The following is a 17,565-nucleotide window of genomic DNA, read 5'->3' as shown; positions in this document are numbered from 1 at the left end:
ACATAATTACATAATTACATTACATTATACCTACACATCGGCTTTTCCACTCGTTGTCTCGATTTGAAGGCTACTTGAAACAAGTTTTCGTAATAGTTCCAAATACCATTTCTAAAGTCTAAACATCCCGGATCACGAACTTAAGACCATAGTCGATTAATATTAGTAATTACTACCAAATTAATTTTTCTCCGCATAATAAAGGAAATTTTCATGGGCAAGTTAACTACGCCGCTATCAAAAGTAGGTAATCTATGCCACAATATTTTCCTCACAAAAATCATGTGAAATAAAGATAATAAAGCAAACACTCTTTCGCATAACTAGTTATAGAGTGTTTGGTACCTAGGTACCTACTACTTATAACAAATATTATACAAAAAATGTAGGTTACCTACTTATTACTTACTGCTGTGTCGGACTTCGGAGCAGTGCGGACATCGAATGCGGACGACGCACCAAAACCTTTTTTGTAGACCTATTATGTATAAATTATTATACATTATGATATGTATACAGATGAAGCTTTCCTCCTGCTTATTCAAGGAAAACTGCGATAAATCTATCCTACTTCCCATCTCAGCCCTCAGGTTTGATTTCTGAAACCGTCTTTGTACCATTTCATTCAATTCGGTTCTGTAGTTTAGGCCTGAAGAAACATTTCAACAATTTTGATTGCATTTTTACGAATACGCATATCTACCCAAAGGCCAAAAGTGTACCTACTGTGTAATGTGCATTTGCAATTTTTTTCCATATTACTGGTAGGTAGGTAATGAAGAACGATCAGTAAGGGGAAAACTTTAACAGAATCGAACCCGGATTATGAAAAATAAAACTTAATAATTACTATTTAGTTATCGTTTCTGGGGGGTAACCGGCATCTCTTATAGCAAGCTTATTATAACATTACTATGTCTTTTCGTACCGTGACACCCTTAACGCAAGCTTGTTGCAGCGTTAAACTGATTTTGTTTTTCTAGCAATTTTGATGATGTCACTCGTAATAGTTCACTCAATTATTGGGACCGGTGCGAACTGCGATCTATTTGACAATTTGACAGTTATCAGATAATAATAGAACTTTACATCGGCTTGTTCGAAGAAAAGGCTTCAAACCTTTTGATTAAAGAAGAATCGTGTAGGTACCTAAATAGTAAACAAGTGCGTAATCATCACGAGTCCCTATGAGATATGGGGGCATCATATGAACAATTTGAAAATACAATATAACCTACAGATTTATCTGTGTAAGTACCATATAATGTAAGTACCATACCCAATGCAAATCTATTTAAAAATACGTCTGTTTATGTACACATTCTCCACTTGTTATTTCTCTGTATAATAAAATGCAACTCTACTTATTCCCTAAACATAAATTTTATCTAATACTTAATGTAAATCTATAAAACATTGTTTATTATTTCTTCATGATTCAATATATTTTATCATGTTATTATTTACCTATATAGAATATAAGACTATAAAAGTAAATCTACACTCAAATACACTACCCATATTATACTTATGTAATCTGTTGTTAAGGATCTCATTTAATTTTGAGAAATAAAACCATTATTTATTTCCAGATTCTACAATCAATTCCGAGCACTAGGGATAAGATTACCCAGAGTAACCACATGGAAGCATTGACAGTATTCAAGAAGCCATAGTGCCAGCGCAACATGAATATATTTTTTTCAATAGGAAGCAATATCCTACTTTAAATGTTTAAGTGCAATAAAAAACATTTATAAATCCAAAATCTTTATTTAGTCCTTTTTATTTATTTATTGACAAATCATTTGCTCCTTTACTTCTCTTGATATCATTTATATAAAAAAAGTAATAAAACATGGAAGTATTCGAAATTAGATTCAATTCTATTTAGCTTAAATATTTATTAAAAACAATTAGGTAGATATATATAACTCAAATCCAAATTTTTAAGTAAATAGCATATTAAAAACACCCTTGATTAAAAAAAATTAAGTTTTATTTATAGTACCAGCCTTTAAAACTTACAATGCAATAAACAAAAACTTTATATTTACATCACAATGAATAATTCCTACACTAATAGATTAATGGTATTTATATTTTTATTTTAAATTTAAATCAATTATTGTATTTGCATAATAAAGAGTAGATAAATAATTTAAAAACTTGCAGTACTTATGTATACTTTTAATTTCATTTTTATTAAACTTAAAATGAAAACAATGTAGGTACTATATTAAGGTACAATTAAATTTTTACATTTTCAGATGTATGATACAAATATGAATATTTTAAGTGTAGACATGGTGGCGCCTCCCCCAACTTGAAGTTCTCACTACCACATGATCATCTCCCAAGCCGGTACTTCCTTGTTCAATGTTTGGGCAAGCCGGCAATCAACACAACTGTGAAAGATAAATTGGACTTAAACTGATTCTTTGTTGCTTTAAAATTTAATAAGTACATTTAATATGTTTACTTTTATTATTAAAGGGCTTGTCATGGTGTATGTAAACGTCTAAAAAGAAGTTTTTTAAACAATGTCGGTATGGTTTGTTAAATACCTTATTTGTTAATAATTTTTCAAGTATTTCAACGTTTTAGTTGTTTATTTTGCAATTCTTAATATTGTATTAAAAAAAACATAAATGTGTAGGTACAATGCCTTAGAAAACTTTTAGTATAAGTAGCTTCTAACCAAACATAGATAGGTTTGCTTATAAATTAATATAAATATTTACTTTTGACCAGCTGCTCTAGTTTTTGTGAAATCCCAAATCATTTGCACTTATACTTTCAGAGAATTCTATCAACTTCGTCTCAGCATAACTTTTAACTCGTTGGGAGTTATTTATGTACCTTTGTCTTTGTAACTTCAGGGTCAAGGAGCTTCGCGCACTCTGCACAATGTTCTGCTGTAAGTTAAATAAAAATTACTTCAATTAACAATAATCAAAACAGACGAAATCATGCAAAAACCAATACTTTATTCGTAAAAATATATCTGTGTTATCATAAATCGTCCAATGTTTTAGATATATTTATTACTCGTATATTATCTTACCTTGCTATTTCAATTGCTCTTTCATGCCTCTTTCATGCATTCTTTAATGCATATTAGGTACTTATCTTTCGCAATTTTTCAATTTGATTTATCCAAATTTTTGATAATAATACGAGGACAGTGATTATGACATTTGGATTTTTGACATTTAATTTTCAATCACCGCCATTTTTATAATAACAACCTTGTTTTGTTGAGTTTACAAAATAATCTTACTTTATTTTGGTACCGGGAGCATTTTCAACATGATTACTATACGATTGCCCTATGCGATTGCCTACAATGTCCAAAGAGCGAATGAATTCCGAAGTTTTGTCTATTTTTTTTAGATTAATGGCTTGGCTACGAGGCTTTTAGGCCAAGTCGTAATGATTTGTATCGAACATTAAACGTCAAAAATCAAAATGTCATGTCACTGTCCTCATAATTCATATTATTATCTAAAATTTCAGATAAACTTAAACTTAAATATGTGAATCTCATCTCTGGATAAATGAGAAAGTGCGAAAAAGCAATATTGAAATAGCAAGGTAAGATAAAGTACGAGTAAGGACGATTTATGATAACAGACTACAGAGATATATTTTTACGAATAAAGTTTTGGTTTTTGCATGATTTCGTCTGTTTTGATTATTGTTACTCAATTGAAGTAATTTTTATTTAACTTACAGCAGAACATTGTGCAGAGTGCGCGAAGCTCCCTGACCCCGAAATTACAAAGACAAAGATAGGTACATGAATAACTCCCAACGAGGTAAAAGTTATGATGAGACGAAGTTGCTAGAATTCTCTGCTGAAAGTTTAAGTGCAAATGATTTGGGAGTTCACAAAAACTAGAGCAGCTGGTCAAAAGTAAATATTTATTTTAATTTATAAGCAAACCTATCTATGTTTGGTTAGAAGCTACTTATATTAACAGTTTTGCAAGGAATTACACACCTACACATTTAACTTTTTTTTTAATACGATATTAAGAATTGTAAGATAAACAACTAAAATGTTAAAATACTTCAAAAATGATTAACAAATAAAGTATTTATTATTTAACAAACTATACCGACATTGTTTAAAAAAACATCTTAAATTACATACACCATGACAAGCCCTTTAATAATAAAAGTAAACATATTAAATGTACTTATTAAATTTTAAAGCAACAAAGAATCAGTTTAAGTCCAATTTATCTTTCACAGTTGTGTTGATTGCCGGCTTGCCCAAACATTGAACAAGGAAGTACCGGCTTGGGAGATGATCATGTGGTAGTGAGAACTTCAAGTTGGGGGAGGCGCCACCATGTCTACACTTAAAATATTCATATTTGTATCATACATCTGAAAATGTAAAAATTTAATTGTACCTTAATATAGTACCTACATTGTTTTCATTTTAAGTTTAATAAAAATGAAATTAAAAGTATACATAAGTACTGCAAGTTTTTAAATTATTTATCTACTCTTTATTATGCAAATACAATAATTGATTTAAATTTAAAATAAAAATATAAATACCATTAATCTATTAGTGTAGGAATTATTCATTGTGATGTAAATATAAAGTTTTTGTTTATTGCATTGTAAGTTTTAAAGGCTGGTACTATAAATAAAACTTAATTTTTTTTAATCAAGGGTGTTTTTAATATGCTATTTACTTACAAATTTGGATTTGAGTAATTTACCTAATTGTTTTTAATTAATATTTGATCAAAATAGAATTGAATCTATCTTCAAATAATTCCATGTTTTATTACATTTTTTTATATATATAAATGTTATCAAGAGAAGTAAAGGAGCAAATGTTTTGTCAATGAATAAATAAAAAGGACTAAATAAAGATTTTGGATTTATAAAATATGTTTTTAATTGCACTAATACATTTAAAGCATGATATTGCTTCCTATTGAAAAAAATATATTCATGTTGCGCTGGCACTTTATAGCTTCTTGAATACTATCAATGCTTCCATGTGGTTACGCTGGGTAATCTTATCCCTAGTGCTCGGAATTGATTGTAGAACCTGGAAATAAAATATAATGGTATTACTCACAGACATGTATATATAAGTAGACAACGCAAGTACCGCGATCTGTATGAAAACCAAGCGTGTCATATTTTTTGTACTGACCTTGACGCGTTATGACGTCACGAGCGCTTTTTAGTGATGTTAATTTCATTTTACGCTAAATCGATTAGGCCGCCACTCGCGCGGCGATTCTAGTATCGTCCTATCCCATCGAAGTAAATCGAAAGAAATCAGATCAAACTAGATCTATGTTTAAGAGGTAGTCAAATAAATGAATCGTAATCGATTACTAAATCGATTCAAGACAGAAAAATGATAATTACCATAGACAGAGGGATGATAAAATAAAGTTATAAACCTTTTAATATTCTAACAAGTAAACTAATGTGTTTTAGCTTTTTCTTACATATGCCCATTGAGTTACCATGTACTACGTACTAGAGAGGCCATCGAAAGAAAGTAATGAAACTGTCAATCAATCAATCTTTATGTCCCGTTGCATCGATCCATTTTCCTTTTATGTTCGGGTTACTTGGAAAACTGAAAAAACAAACATAGTCTAAGCAATAAGGAGTTTTCTTAAAAAACTCCCAAGATGACACTTTAACTAATGGCGTCCATGTCATAATATTTATTTTTAGTACCTTTGTATTAAAATACTTAAAAGTTCTAGGTCAAGTCGTATTAAATGACAAAAAAAATCTATGCCTTTTTTTCTGAAAAATTGCTCCTTCAAATTATCATTTATCTGTTCGATTATAAAATCGATTAGAATCGAGAACTGTTGCATCAAATGAACATCACTAACCACAAAATTGGACAGAAAAATGAGAACAGAAAAATGAGAAGACGCTATTCATTGCTTGTTATCATACGACGCGATCTTTACCGTGCCAAGTAAAAGCCGCAATGTATTCCGAATCATTTCGTATGATTTGGTATCCGTGTTTGTCACGATCGTTTTCCACAGATATTCTTTATTTGATTTTAAAATAAATAGTGCATATTCTGATTAGAAAATTACTTACCGGTGGAAGGAAACATCTCTGCTAACTCGGCCACTCACAGCTGTGGAGTTTCTACAGTTTATAACGGCGTAATTCGGCATTTTACTTTATTCAGCTTCACGTCTTTCCTTGGCGAACTGCAAGCGCGGACTGAGTGTAGGCCAGCGTCAAGTAAGTTTCATAATCGTAGTTTGGACACGGGAAGTACATACACTCGCTTAGTCTATCTTGATATATGTCCGTGGTATTACTTCTCAAAATTAAATGAGATCCCTAACATAAGTATAATATGGGTAGTGCATTTGAGTGTAGATTTACTTTTAAGTGTTTTATTATACATATAAATAATATAACATGATAAAATATATTGAATCAAGAAGAAATAATAAAGAATCTTTTATAGATTTACATTGAGTAGGTATTAGATAAAATTTATGTTTAGAGAATAAGTAGGGTTGCATTTTATTATATAGAGAAATAACAAGTGGAGAATGTGTACATAAACAAACGTATTTTTAAATATACTCTTAAGATTTGCATTGGGTATGGTACTTACATTAATTTTATCTTACACACATAAATCTGTAGGTTATAATTGTATTTTAAGATTGTTCATATGATGCCCCCATATCTCATAGAGACTCGTGATGATTGCGCACTTCGCAATAATAAATTATTTACACGATTCTTCTTAAATCAAAAGGTTTGAAGCCTTTTCTTGGAACAACCCGATGTAGTTATGTTAATTTTGCATTTTTAATATAATAAATGTATTTATTATCTTCTTTAAAAGCTTCATTTATTAAATAGATTTCCAACTACATACGTTTCACTTAAATTTGATGTGTATTCTTTTAATAATATTCAAAATAATGTTATAAAAGTTCCATATTTACAACTTCACTAAAATTGCTTAAAACTGTCATTATTGACATTATAACAAGAATGCTAAATGTCAAAGAGAGCGTGCCGGTTCCAATTTTTCGATTGACGTCTCGAAACCGCTCGAAACAGTCTTGTTGCAATTGGTTTACATATGTTTTAGAAGGTCCCGGTGCCAAAAAAGTAAGATTATTTTGTGAACGCAACAAAACGTACCCATAATAAGACTGTTATTCTAAAGGTGCCGGTTACCCCCCTGAAGGTCTCAATTAATGTTACTATGGAACATGATGTTATATTAATTGTGATAAAATTTTATGAGCATAGAGCAAGAAAAATAATACCTAAATACTATCTAATAGTTATTAGTACCTAAAAAGAATTCAGTAGATGTACCAATACCATGTATACTTACTATTTACTATCTTTAGGTACTTTGAGCTTGTTAGGAAAAATGTACCTTGGCCTTGCTATGTATCATATCCAAGTTTCATGAGTTCAAGAATTTAAATACACATATAAACTAATATTATAAAGCTGAAGAGTTTGTTTGAACGCGCTAGTCTCAGGAACTACTGGTCCGATTTGAAAAATTATTTCGGTGTTAGATAGCCCATTTATTGAGGAAGGCTATAGGGCATTGGCTATATATCATTACGCTAAGACCAACAGGAGCGGAGCCGCGGACCCGCGGAGCACAGCTAGTACCTACTAATATGTACCATCTTTTTTTTTCATAAGGATCGAACCCAATTTCATCGTTCTCAATGAATTAAACACTGTAGAAATAATAGTTACTTGTCCGGTGTCCCCTTGAACGGGAAAATGCATTTTGCACATTTATTTCACTATTTAATTGGCATTTATTTTTACTGGCAAGAATGTTATTGACATTCTATTCCAGAACAATAGTGCTTTTTTGTTTCCTTCGGGAATCGAACCCAGGACCTTTAAATATTAACACTAATACCTAGAGAGGTAATCAGGATAAGGATTAAATAAAAATAAATGTATAAGGTACTTGATGTTTTATTTATAATATTTATGCTCACAATCTAAATACAGTGTATATTTTAACTAGATACATAATAAATTATACATCTGGTAATATCTATGAAGATTAGCATTAGCACTCCACCCGTTGCATTTTATTTTATATCTCAATACAAAAACAAGTCAAACGCATTGAGTTACTACTATGTATTAGAGAGGACATCGTTACTACACTATTTGTAACACGAGTTCGAGGCAATCGTCTCAAACCAATTTTTTTTGTTACATTGATTGGTTTTAATTGATAAGTTTATTCATATTTTTTTTATAAGATAAACAATATTTATTTATTACATTGATTGGTTTTATAGAATATCTACTACAAAGTGTATGACTCACTAGCCGCCCCGCGCCATCAGATTTTGTTCGTGGTGTCCTCTCTATACGTAGTAATAATACCTCAATGATCAAAAGTGAAGTTTTAAATTTACATTATTATGTTTACAATTATTTTGTATAAAAGCACAATATTAATAACAAATTATTAACAATATTCAGAGAATTTAACGTAAACAAAAGCACAAAGCGGAAAATAAAAATTGTAATGGCAACAGTATTGAATGCCACGAAAAAACATATTTTAGTAAAAGCATGAATTTTACAAGTAAAAATACTTAATTAAATATATTACAATTTATGTACACACGATATTTACACTTAAATAAAAATAAAATACCCAAGGTAATGTTAAGATTTACAGTTGATTATATTATTTAAATTCATATAACTAGTGGTAAACTTTTGATATAGAAAAGATTTCCTAACCTAACACAAAATGTTGAAAAATGTACAAATTATCACATGATATTAAACACTGGCAAGTTTTTAAATTTAAGGCGATGCACTAACGTTTTTAAAACAAATATTGCGAAAGGACATGGCCTTAAATAAGTAGACTATATTTCAATCCGCCATTTTGAAAAACTATAAATTGATTTCCCGCTCAAAAAATCCAGATTTTTTTTATTACAAATAAGGCAATATTACATACGAAAGGAGATTTGAAGTTTTTTTCAATATCTTTATTATTTATAATAGGAAATTTCAATTTATTTTCTTATTTTTAAAGTATGCTTTATGGCAGTAAGAAATATGACAATTATTGCTATAAATTTCATCTTAATATAAATCTTTGTACGGATTGCAACATTTTCTTTCTTATATTTGAGTCGATACATATCAAACTCCGGTAAGTCCACTCCCCACCAAAATTGAGATAACAATGGCGCCAATTTTGAATTGTAAAACTAAAACAGTCTCTACTTTTCAAATTTAGGTAAGTCAATCGTATCTCTATTAAAATAAGGTTTAAAGTAAATGTTTTTTTTCAAACTCCGGTATGTCCGTCGACAGTGGTTTATCAAACTCAGGCAAGTCCATTTCGACCAATCACAGCGCAATATGGCACTAAGATGGCTGCCATTTCTCTCAATTTTGTTGAAGCTAACACGTGTGACCAATGCTTATAAATCGTTTTTATTGATAAATGATGGAAGAAAACAGTTTTACTATAGAGGTGGTGGTTCTAGACAAAGCAAGGAAAAAAACAATACCAAAAGCTAAAATAGACAAGGCTCAGAAAACAGCTAAAAGATAAATAAAACTAGACGCACAGCACACGCACAGTAGTGATTCCCAGCCATGAAGCCCAGGGCCGTACTGAGATTTTTTCAACCGTTTTGATTTATTGACCTCTCTCTTTGCCCAGCAGTGGGATGATAAAGGTTAATAATAATAATAATTTGTATCTTTTAATTTACATATTTTATTTTAATATCCAATACTTACAACGCGACGAACTATCTACCCATTTCCACCACCTCAGTACGTCCCAAAACTGAGTTCTATCAAATCCCTGTAAGTCCATTAGAGATTTTTCAAAATCCTGTAAGTCCAAGACGATGTTTTTCAAATCCCGGTAAGTTTTGCTGGTACATATCAAACGCCTGTATGTCCAGATTTAAATCTAATTTTGTGGCATAATCATCAAGTAATACATTTCTTTTTCTTCGTAAAAATAATTCTAATGTATTATATTATATCCGTCATCAATTATAAAGGTGCAAACATATTGTTTTTTTAAGTTATTAGAAATACCCCGATTCCCACATTTCTATTAGAATGGACTTACCGGAGTTTGATATGTATCGACTCATTTAAAGTATTACTGTTTTTATCTTTTTTCTATGAGTGTTGCCAAATGTATTACCAAATCTTGCTTTGAACTAACAATGTTGCCAGTTAGCGGCTTCAACAAAATCTCGTATTGTCAAATCTTCCAATTATATATTTTTGTGTTCATTAAAATTACTGTCAAATTATATATTTATGACAGTAATTTTCTTCCAATTTTTGCCACCTTTTTCTTTTAAATCTCCGGACGAAGGTTTTATATAATGTGGAATATTGTGAGTTTATTTGGTGAAATTGTGAGTTTACTTTTGGATGTTGTGAGTGTATGATATATTTGTGAGTTTGTGGATAATATGAGTATGTTTGTTATGAGTATATTTGTGGATATTGTGAGTGTGTTTATTGTAATTGAGCCGTGTTGTGAGTTTATAGTTATTGAAATATTCTTTGTTCATATTGTGCATGTGTATTTGTGAGTGTGATTGGTAATACTGTGAGTTTGATATTGTGAGCGTATTGTATTTATCTTGACTGCGTTTGCTGTAAGTTTTGGAATTTCCATATTGTGAGTTTTTGTTGATATTGTGTTTATGGGATGGGGGATGGGGGATATTTTCAATATTTTCCTTGATATTATTCGTTTTCTTTGCCGTTTTCTATGCTTGTAGCGTGTTTGTATGTATGTATTTAAGCAAGTCTGCACTATGGGGAGGGGGGAAGGCTGTCATCACTCTCGAGGTATGTGACGTAGTTGTCTTCAGCGTGCGGTCGGGGTGGGGGGAGGGGGGGGACGTCGTAACCGTGCATCTGTGGATAGAAAAAAAAAAAATGTTTAGAAATTAGAGATTTTTAACGGATTTTAAACGCGATTTATTCATATTATTTTCTAGTAAAATATTCTAGTAAAATAAAACACTAAATAATATGTTTTTGATAAGATGACTATGAAAATTGAAACCACGGTAAAAGTGAAACTTTATTGCACTATAGACATTTTAGTAAAAAAATTCACTTAGGGTATAAAAATCGCTTTTATCTCTACTCCACCTCGGACTTCTTCCTTTTTGGGAAGTCAGCTAAAAAACCAATACGTAAACATTTATAGCTGAAAAACATAATTATTTATTAAAAAATGGTTTTACCTGATTAACAAGGTGTTGGAAAGCTGCACTATGATGTGGGGCTCGATCTAGGTCTGCGTGTAAAGCGAAGTCTGATAATGCCTTCCATGGCGGTTGGTATGCTGTTACCTGCAAATTTAATTTTATTAGCATCATTGTTAATATTATCATCAACATATTCATAAAAAATAGTATTAATTTCATCACCGTACTATTCATTTTCTCTAATTTATTTGTAGGCCAGTAGAAATCGACACTAAAAAACCCTAAATTCGCAAAGCACGATGTAGATTTGAATTTTTGGTATGTTGTTTGGATCAGTTAGGGTGATGTAAATCCCAATTTGCAACTTCGAAAAAGTTGTGCTCGCTGCGCACCACGTGATAAACTGCGAAAATTTTGGACTTTTTTCACTTTTTGCTCTAAAAGTCATAAACTATGCGTTTCCGACAAGTATCATTCAGTACATAAATTAAGGTTATTAAATTTGCAACAATTTAAGCCTAACCGCAGCTCTCTAAACCTTATAACGACTAAACTGTGGCCATTCGAAGATGGTTCCTTTTTCCCGAAATATTGAAATTTTTAGTTTTGCTCCCGTTTGAAGCAAAATATTGGCAAAAACCGCTCGTTCTATGAGAAGTTCGTATAATAATGTTGTAGTGCATTTAATTTTCTTTCATAAGAGCATAGAACAAAGTCTGTGAGACAAATAGTTCACTCACAATATCTGAAAAACAAAAAGAAGGTAGAAATAGATTTTTAAAGTATTGAAACTGAGGGCATATAAAATCATAAAAAGGATAATACTTTTTCATTTGCAGGATAGGTAATTAACAAAATTACAAAGATAATTAAATTTGCAACAATTTAAGCCTAACCGCAGCTCTCTAAACCTTATAACAACTAAGCTGTGGCCTTTCAAAGATAGTCAGTTTTTCCCGAAATTTTCAAATTTTTAGTTTTGCTCCCGTTTGAACCAAAATATTGGCAAAACCGCTCGTTCTATGAGAAGGTCATAAAATAAAGTTGTAGAAAATTTAATTTTGTTAATTACCTATCCTGCAAATGAAAAAGTATTATCCTTTTTATGATTTTATATGCCCGCAGTTTCAATTCTTTAAAAATCTATTTCTACCTTCTTTTTGTTTTTCAGATATTGTGAGTGGACTATTTGTCTCACAGACTTTGTTCTATGCTCTAATGAAAGAAAATTAAATGCACTGCAACTTCATTATACGACTTTCTCATAGAACGAGCGGTTTTTGCCAATATTTTGCTTCAAACGGGAGCAAAACTAAAAATTTCAATATTTCGGGAAAAATGAACCATCTTCGAATGGCCACAGTTTAGTCGTTATAAGGTTTAGAGAGCTGCGGTTAGGCTTAAATTGTTGCAAATTTAATAACCTTAATTTATGTACTGAATGATACTTGTCGGAAACGCATAGTTTATGACTTTTAGAGCAAAAAGTGAAAAAAGTCCAAAATTTTCGCAGTTTATCACGTGGTGCGCAGCGAGCACAACTTTTTCGAAGTTGCAAATTGGGATTTACATCACCCTAACTGATCCAAACAACATACCAAAAATTCAAATCTACATCGTGCTTTGCGAATTTAATGTTAATTTCCACTGGCCTATTGGTGTTATTATAAACTTTAATACATATTATCCTCTGCATTATTGTTATTATAAGCACTGTTCATTTTCACTCAAATTTTTTTAACGTTTTCAATCATCCATCATTTAAATTATCATCAATGTGACAAAAAAACCTTTTGGAAAACAACAATATTATTTCATACATTATAATTAAAACAATTTGTTTAAATTTCTCCACGCGTTTATGTGTATTTGTGTCTACGCGAGGCGTTGTATTTTATGTGTGTTTTCGTGGGTGAACGTGTAATATGCGAAGGTCTCCCATCGTACGTGTAAACGCTTTCTGTATTCGTCTCTGTTTGTATGAGTTTGTGTGTATGTATAGGTATTAGCTATGTGTATCTAAAGCGCGAGTCCCTATACTCAATACTCATATACATGCTATCATATAAACCTAAAGGTTTAGAGACATTTGTATCAAAGAGTATGGTACTGTGTACCTACGCACCTATTCATACGCGTCTTCGTCATGTGTAATGTGTTATTGTTTCTTGTCTACTGACTACTTGTTTCTGTTTATGTATTGTATTTAATGTGTGTCTGTGTATGTATGTTTGGTTAACGTATATGAGTATGTCTCTGTGTGTGTACGGTGTATGTGTATTATATGTCTGTCACTCACCTCAAGCGCAAGTCCATTAGCATTGGGCGTTGGTTCATGTCGAACAGGCGATCCGGCAACAAGCGGGACTCCCATCGACATGTAGCCGAGACGACGACCCTCCTGCTTGGTGGGGAATTTACGGTTATTTACAAATTAAATAAACAAATCCATACTAATATTATAAATGCGAAAGCAACTCTGTCTGTCTGTCTGTTACTCAATCACGCCTTAACTACTGAACCAATTTGCATGAAATTTGGTATAGAGATATTTTGATACCCGAGAAAGAACATAGGCCACTTTTTATTGCGAAATATGTACAATAATATTATGTAGTAGTTAATAATATCAAATCTTTTTTATTTCTTACTTTTCCGTTTTTGAAGCCGGTTGTTTTTAACGCAGTTATTTTTATTTAATACTTTTTAGTGTATTTTTCAACACGTATCAAACGAGCCCAAACTCGATAAAGTTGATTCAATATATTACTGAGTTCCTATGGCCACTTTCCGATTCCATCATCAAATCAGCTTCATGTCATGATAATGTTTCATCGCTATCAAATTTACATAAGTATACAAAATTTCAGCTCAATCGGTTACCGGGAAGTGAATCAAAGTTACTTGCTACATATCAACTTAGTCATCGAGTACAGACAAAAATGCTTATAAAATAAAAACTACTGGGCCTATCCGAAAAAACATACGGTGTACGTTGTACATACATAAAAAAAAATATACCGGCCGAATTGATAACCGCATAAAATCGCATGGAGAGCTTAATTTTCATTAAAGGCTCTAATCGCACGGAAAGCTAAATTTTCACAAAAAAGCTCTAATCGCACGGAGAGCTTAATTTTCACAAAAAACTCTCATCGCATGGAGAGCTTAATTTTCACAAAAAGCTCTAATCGCTCGGAGAGCTTAATTTTCAAAAAAAGCTCTATTCGCACGGAAAGCTAAATTTTCACAAAAAAGCTCTAATCACACGGAGAGCTTAATTTTTACAAAAAACTCATCGCACGGAGAGCTTAATTTTCACAAAAAGCTCTAATCGCACGAAAAGCTTAATTTTCACAAAAAGCTCTAATCGCACGGAGAGCTTAATTTTCACAAAAAAGCTCTAATCGCATGGAGAGCTTAATTTTCATAAAAAGCTCTAATCGCACGGAAAGCTTTATATTAACAAAAAGCTCTATTCGCATGGAAAGCTTAATTTTCACAAAAACCTCTAATCGCACGGAAAGCTTAATTTTCACAAAAAGCTCTAATCGTATGGAGAGCTTAATTTTCACAAAAAGCTCTAATCGCACGGAGAGCTTAATTTTCAAAAAAAGCTCTATTGGCACGGAAAGCTAAATTTTCACAAAAAGCTTTAATCGCATGGAAAGCTTAATTTTCACAAAAAGCTCTAATCGCACGGAGAGCTTAATTTTCGCAAAAAGCTCTAATCGCACGAAAAGCTTAATTTTCACAAAAAGCTCTAATCGCACGGAGAGCTTAATTTTCACAAAAAAAGCTCTAATCGCATGGAGAGCTTAATTTTCATAAAAAGCTCTAATCGCACGGAAAGGTTTATATTAACAAAAAGCTCTATTCGCACGGAAAGCTTAATTTTCACAAAAAGCTCTAATCGCACGGAAAGCTTAATTTTCACAAAAAGCTCTAATCGCACGAAAAGCTTAATTTTCACAAAAAGCTCTAATCGCACGGAGAGCTTAATTTTCACAAAAAAGCTCTAATCGCATGGAGAGCTTAATTTTCATAAAAAGCTCTAATCGCACGGAAAGCTTTATATTAAGAAAAAGCTCTATTCGCACGGAAAGCTTAATTTTCACAAAAAGCTCTAATCGCACGGAGAGCTTAATTTTCAAAAAAAGCTCTATTGGCACGGAAAGCTAAATTTTCACAAAAAGCTTTAATCGCACGGAAAGCTTAATTTTCACAAAAAGCTCTAATCGCACGGAGAGCTTAATTTTCGCAAAAAGCTCTAATCGCACGAAAAGCTTAATTTTCACAAAAAGCTCTAATCGCACGGAGAGCTTAATTTTTACAAAAAAAGCTCTAATCGCATGGAGAGCTTAATTTTCATAAAAAGCTCTAATCGCACGGAAAGGTTTATATTAACAAAAAGCTCTATTCGCACGGAAAGCTTAATTTTCACAAAAAGCTCTAATCGCACGGAAAGCTTAATTTTCACAAAAAGCTCTAATCGCACGAAAAGCTTAATTTTCACAAAAAGCTCTAATCGCACGGAGAGCTTAATTTTCACAAAAAAGCTCTAATCGCATGGAGAGCTTAATTTTCATAAAAAGCTCTAATCGCACGGAAAGCTTTATATTAAGAAAAAGCTCTATTCGCACGGAAAGCTTAATTTTCACAAAAAGCTCTAATCGCACGGAAAGCTTAATTTTCACAAAAAGCTCTAATCGCACGGAGAGCTTAATTTTCACAAAAATCTCTAATCGCACGCAGAGCTTAATTTTCATTAAAGGCTCTTACCGCACGGAGAGCTTAATTTTCACAAGAAGCTCTAATCACACGGAGAGCTTAAATTTCAAAGTTCTAATCGCACGGAAAGCTTAATATTCACTAATAAAAATAACTGCGTTAAAAACAACCGACTTCAAAAACGGAAAAGTAAGAAATAAAAAAGATTTGACATTATTATTGGACATGACATGGAACGCCTCAGAGCGAGGTAGAGATTGTCTAATCTAAAAATGAACGCCCCTCCACTGTGTTTACGCTCACATTCAAAGTACGTGTATAGACGCAATACACACAAATTGGTCTGCCTCATTGGTCGTTCAGTCCTCCAGTCCCGTCCATGCCCGAACGACAGGACCAGTTGGCCAACTAGTGCATAAATGACGCGATGCACGACAGAACGGACGTGTCATTCCGTACATAGCGCGCTCTCCCCGCCATACAATGCTAGGCACCTGAACTGATCGCCCGATTAGTTGACAAATCAGTGCGCGAGTGTCAAAGTTTGCAGTAGAATCGACGCGCGCACACATATAAAGTGGTTCAATAATTATTTGTCCTCACACATTGAAACAATTAAGTTTAGTGGAGGGGCGTTCATTTTTAGATTAGACAATCTTTAACGCCGCATGAGTCATGTTCGTGCGTTCAGCCGGCTCTATCAAATTATAAGACGTTGTCACGTCAAAAAAATGTATGCGTGTACTAGAGTACACACGTAAGAAGTGAAACTTCTTTATGACCTTAAAAATGTCACGAGTATGGCGTAACGCAAAAATTTCACGCGTACGGCGTAACGCAAAAATGTCACGCGTACGGCGTAACGCAAAAATGTCACGCGTACGGCGTAACGCAAAAATGTCACGCGTACGGCGTAACGCAAAAATGTCACGCGTACGGCGTAACGCAAAAATGTCACGCGTACGGCGTAACGCGAAAATGTCACGCGTACAGCGTAACGCAAAAATGTTACACTAAATTTTTTTCCAACCCCGATAAAGAAGTTTCACTTCAAAAAATAATTAATAAGAACCACAATAACACGAATATAGTGAATATTAGGTAAGTATTCGTAAGTTAAATTTAAAACCAATGGAAACCAACCTTTTCTTGCTGCATTTGCATCTTCAATTGCATCGTTTTCTTTTTATCCTTGCACCTTTTGTTCTGAAACCAGACTCTAATCACACGAGGACTGAGTCCCGTCATTTCGACGAGTTGTTCCTTCATTAGAGCGTCTGGTCGTGGGTTCGCTGCGTAGCATGTTCTGGAGAATTAATACAAAATTTAAATAATAAACTCTACTAATATTTATAAATTTATAGAATAGAAAAAATTCGATCACTCAGCGGGACTCGAACCCGCATCCTTTCGCGCCATTCCGGGGCGGATGCCTGACCAACTCGGCCATTCGTGACCCACACTATACTAATATTATAAAGCTGAAGAGTTTGTTTGTTTGAACGCGCTAATCTCAGGGACTACTGGTCCGATTTGAAAAAAATCCCAGTGTTAGATAGCCCATTCA

The 17,565-nt window shown here is 32.5% G+C and overlaps 1 protein-coding gene and 2 long non-coding RNA genes across 4 annotated transcripts in view; 1 reads left to right on the top strand and 2 right to left on the bottom strand.

The window, feature by feature from the left end:
• Nucleotides 1-1,695: 1,695 nt before the first annotated feature.
• LOC149898784 (uncharacterized) lies at nucleotides 1,696-3,204 on the bottom strand. The gene is made up of 3 exons (XR_016458040.1): nucleotides 3,068-3,204; nucleotides 2,745-2,918; nucleotides 1,696-2,408 (listed from the first exon to the last, which is right to left on the bottom strand). It is a non-coding gene; the product is annotated as an uncharacterized LOC149898784 (long non-coding RNA).
• A 149-nt stretch (nucleotides 3,205-3,353) lies between these two features.
• On the top strand, nucleotides 3,354-4,678 carry LOC149898783 (uncharacterized). The gene is made up of 3 exons (XR_016458044.1): nucleotides 3,354-3,597; nucleotides 3,739-3,919; nucleotides 4,261-4,678. It is a non-coding gene; the product is annotated as an uncharacterized LOC149898783 (long non-coding RNA).
• A 5,743-nt stretch (nucleotides 4,679-10,421) lies between these two features.
• Nucleotides 10,422-17,565, bottom strand: part of tup (LIM1_Isl and LIM2_Isl domain-containing protein tup) — a 58,046-nt gene continuing 50,902 nt past the window's right edge. The window contains exons 7-10 of one of the 2 annotated variants that reach the window (XM_090115188.1): nucleotides 17,142-17,304; nucleotides 13,567-13,671; nucleotides 11,304-11,411; nucleotides 10,422-10,968 (exon numbers count right to left, since the gene is read on the bottom strand). In XM_090115188.1, the coding sequence (XP_089971314.1) occupies nucleotides 10,864-10,968; nucleotides 11,304-11,411; nucleotides 13,567-13,671; nucleotides 17,142-17,304 (481 nt within the window). In that variant the 3' untranslated portion in view covers nucleotides 10,422-10,863. The remainder of the gene's footprint in view (nucleotides 10,969-11,303; nucleotides 11,412-13,566; nucleotides 13,672-17,141; nucleotides 17,305-17,565) is intronic. The other variant, XM_090115189.1, reaches the window with a different exon arrangement.

The sequence above is a fragment of the Colias eurytheme genome, chromosome 22 (assembly GCF_061535395.1).
Source record: "Colias eurytheme isolate Ceu_HAF_F1 chromosome 22, ilColEury1 Martin Lab GWU primary, whole genome shotgun sequence".
NCBI lineage: Eukaryota > Metazoa > Arthropoda > Insecta > Lepidoptera > Pieridae > Colias > Colias eurytheme.
The sequence above is the reverse complement of the archived record's forward strand: the minus strand, read 5'-3'. Positions and strand labels throughout refer to the sequence as shown.